Source organism: Geospiza fortis, unplaced genomic scaffold (assembly GCF_000277835.1).
Source record: "Geospiza fortis unplaced genomic scaffold, GeoFor_1.0 scaffold1758, whole genome shotgun sequence".
Taxonomy (NCBI): Eukaryota; Metazoa; Chordata; class Aves; order Passeriformes; family Thraupidae; genus Geospiza; species Geospiza fortis.
This window is the reverse complement of record NW_005054860.1, coordinates 50280-53827: the sequence shown is the minus strand read 5'-3', so window position 1 is coordinate 53827 and position 3548 is coordinate 50280. Positions and strand designations below refer to the sequence as shown.

General features: G+C 66.2%; 1 protein-coding gene across 1 annotated transcript in view; it reads left to right on the top strand.

Annotated features, from left to right (window-relative positions):
- Positions 1–55: 55 nt before the first annotated feature.
- The window catches only part of LOC102036002 (ryanodine receptor 1-like), a gene marked incomplete at its 5' end in the record, with an annotated part of 38091 nt that continues 34598 nt past the window's right edge, over positions 56–3548 (top strand). The window contains one exon of the mRNA XM_014311470.1: positions 56–174. Within this exon, the coding sequence (XP_014166945.1) occupies positions 56–174 (119 nt within the window). The remainder of the gene's footprint in view (positions 175–3548) is intronic.

Genomic DNA, 3548 nt, shown 5'->3' with positions numbered 1-3548 from the left:
TGGGTCTGGGGTCTCCCCCCCGTGTCTGTGACCCCCCGTGCTGCCCCCTCCCCAGGCATCCTGGAGGTGCTGTACTGCGTGCTGATCGAGAGCCCCGAGGTGCTGAACATCATCCAGGAGAACCACATCAAATCCATCATCAGCCTGCTCGACAAGCACGGCCGCAACCACAAGGTGCGTGTGCCCAGGTGTGGGCACAGGTGTGTGCCTAGGTGTGCCCAGGAGTGTGCCCAGGTGTGCCCAGGTGTGTGCCCAGGTGTGTGCCCAGGTGTGCCCAGGAGTGTGCCCAGGTGTGCTCAGGTGTGTGCTCAGATGTGCCCAGGTGTGCCCAGGTGTGGGCACAGGTGTGTGCTCAGGTGTGCCCAGGTGTGTGCCCAGGTGTGCCCAGGAGTGTGCCCAGGTGTATCTCAGGTGTACCCAGGTGAGGTGTGCGCAGGTGTGTGCCCAGGTGTGTGCCCAGGTGTGTGCCCAGGTGTGACCCCAGGTGTGCCCAGGAGTGTGCCCAGGTGTGCCCAGGCGTGTGCCCAGGTGTGTACCCAGGTGTGCCCCCAGGTGTGCCTTCAGGTGTGTGCCCAGGACCACCCTGGGACCCCTCTGGGACCATTCTGGGACCACTCTGGGACCATTCTGGGACCCCTCTGGGACCACCCTGGGACATTCCTGTGACCCCCTGGGTCTACTCTGGGACTGCCTTGGGACCACTCTGGGACCACCCTGGGACCACTCTGGGACCACCCTGGGACCCCTCTGGGACCACCCTGGGACCCCTCTGGGACCATTCTGGGACCACTCTGGGACCACCCTGGGACCCCTCTGGGACCACCCTGGGACCCCTCTGGGACCATTCTGGGACCACTCTGGGACCATTCTGGGACCCCTCTGGGACCACCCTGGGACATTCCTGTGACCCCCTGGGTCTACTCTGGGACTGCCTTGGGACCACTCTGGGACCACCCTGGGACCACTCTGGGACCACCCTGGGACCCCTCTGGGACCACCCTGGGACCCCTCTGGGACCATTCTGGGACCACTCTGGGACCACCCTGGGACCCCTCTGGGACCACCCTGGGACCCCTCTGGGACCATTCTGGGACCACTCTGGGACCATTCTGGGACCCCTCTGGGACCACCCTGGGACATTCCTGTGACCCCCTGGGTCTACTCTGGGACTGCCTTGGGACCACTCTGGGACCACCCTGGGACCACTCTGGGACCACCCTGGGACCCCTCTGGGACCACCCTGGGACCCCTCTGGGACCATTCTGGGACCACTCTGGGACCACCCTGGGACCCCTCTGGGACCACCCTGGGACCCCTCTGGGACCATTCTGGGACCACTCTGGGACCATTCTGGGACCCCTCTGGGACCACCCTGGGACATTCCTGTGACCCCCTGGGTCTACTCTGGGACTGCCTTGGGACCACTCTGGGACCACCCTGGGACCACTCTGGGACCACCCTGGGACCCCTCTGGGACCACCCTGGGACCCCTCTGGGACCATTCTGGGACCACTCTGGGACCACCCTGGGACCCCTCTGGGACCACCCTGGGACCCCTCTGGGACCATTCTGGGACCACTCTGGGACCATTCTGGGACCCCTCTGGGACCACCCTGGGACATTCCTGTGACCCCCTGGGTCTACTCTGGGACTGCCTTGGGACCACTCTGGGACCACCCTGGGACCACTCTGGGACCACCCTGGGACCCCTCTGGGACCACCCTGGGACCCCTCTGGGACCATTCTGGGACCACTCTGGGACCACCCTGGGACCCCTCTGGGACCACCCTGGGACCCCTCTGGGACCATTCTGGGACCACTCTGGGACCATTCTGGGACCCCTCTGGGACCACCCTGGGACATTCCTGTGACCCCCTGGGTCTACTCTGGGACTGCCTTGGGACCACTCTGGGACCACCCTGGGACCACTCTGGGACCACCCTGGGACCCCTCTGGGACCACCCTGGGACCCCTCTGGGACCATTCTGGGACCACTCTGGGACCACCCTGGGACCCCTCTGGGACCACCCTGGGACCCCTCTGGGACCATTCTGGGACCACTCTGGGACCATTCTGGGACCCCTCTGGGACCACCCTGGGACATTCCTGTGACCCCCTGGGTCTACTCTGGGACTGCCTTGGGACCACTCTGGGACCACCCTGGGACCACTCTGGGACCACCCTGGGACCCCTCTGGGACCACCCTGGGACCCCTCTGGGACCATTCTGGGACCACTCTGGGACCACCCTGGGACCCCTCTGGGACCACCCTGGGACCCCTCTGGGACCATTCTGGGACCACTCTGGGACCATTCTGGGACCCCTCTGGGACCACCCTGGGACATTCCTGTGACCCCCTGGGTCTACTCTGGGACTGCCTTGGGACCACTCTGGGACCACCCTGGGACCACTCTGGGACCACCCTGGGACCCCTCTGGGACCACCCTGGGACCCCTCTGGGACCATTCTGGGACCACTCTGGGACCACCCTGGGACCCCTCTGGGACCACCCTGGGACCCCTCTGGGACCATTCTGGGACCACTCTGGGACCATTCTGGGACCCCTCTGGGACCACCCTGGGACATTCCTGTGACCCCCTGGGTCTACTCTGGGACTGCCTTGGGACCACTCTGGGACCACCCTGGGACCACTCTGGGACCACCCTGGGACCCCTCTGGGACCACCCTGGGACCCCTCTGGGACCATTCTGGGACCACTCTGGGACCACCCTGGGACCCCTCTGGGACCACCCTGGGACCCCTCTGGGACCATTCTGGGACCACTCTGGGACCATTCTGGGACCCCTCTGGGACCACCCTGGGACATTCCTGTGACCCCCTGGGTCTACTCTGGGACTGCCTTGGGACCACTCTGGGACCACCCTGGGACCACTCTGGGACCACCCTGGGACCCCTCTGGGACCACCCTGGGACCCCTCTGGGACCATTCTGGGACCACTCTGGGACCACCCTGGGACCCCTCTGGGACCACCCTGGGACCCCTCTGGGACCATTCTGGGACCACTCTGGGACCATTCTGGGACCCCTCTGGGACCACCCTGGGACATTCCTGTGACACCCTGGGTCTACTCTGGGACTGCCTTGGGACCACTCTGGGACCACCCTGGGACCACCCTGGGACATCCCTGTGACCCCCTGGGTCCACTCTGGGACTGCCTTGGGACCACTCTGGGACCACCCTGGGACCACCCTGGGACATCCCTGTGACCCCCTGGGTCCACTCTGGGACTGCCTTGGGACCACTCTGGGACCACCCTGGGACCACCCTGGGACATCCCTGTGACCCCCTGGGTCCACTCTGGGACCACTCTGGGACCACCTTGGGACCACCCAGGACCATTCTGGGACCACCCTGGAACTCCCCGGGTCCACCCTGGGAACCCCGTGGGACCACCCCAGGTCCGCCCTGGGAATGCCCTGGGACCACCCTGGGTCCACCCTGTGACCCCTCTGTCCCCCTCTGTCCCCCTCTGTCCCCCTCTGTCCCCTTCAGGGGGTGTCCCCAAGGCCGTGGGGTACCTCAACGC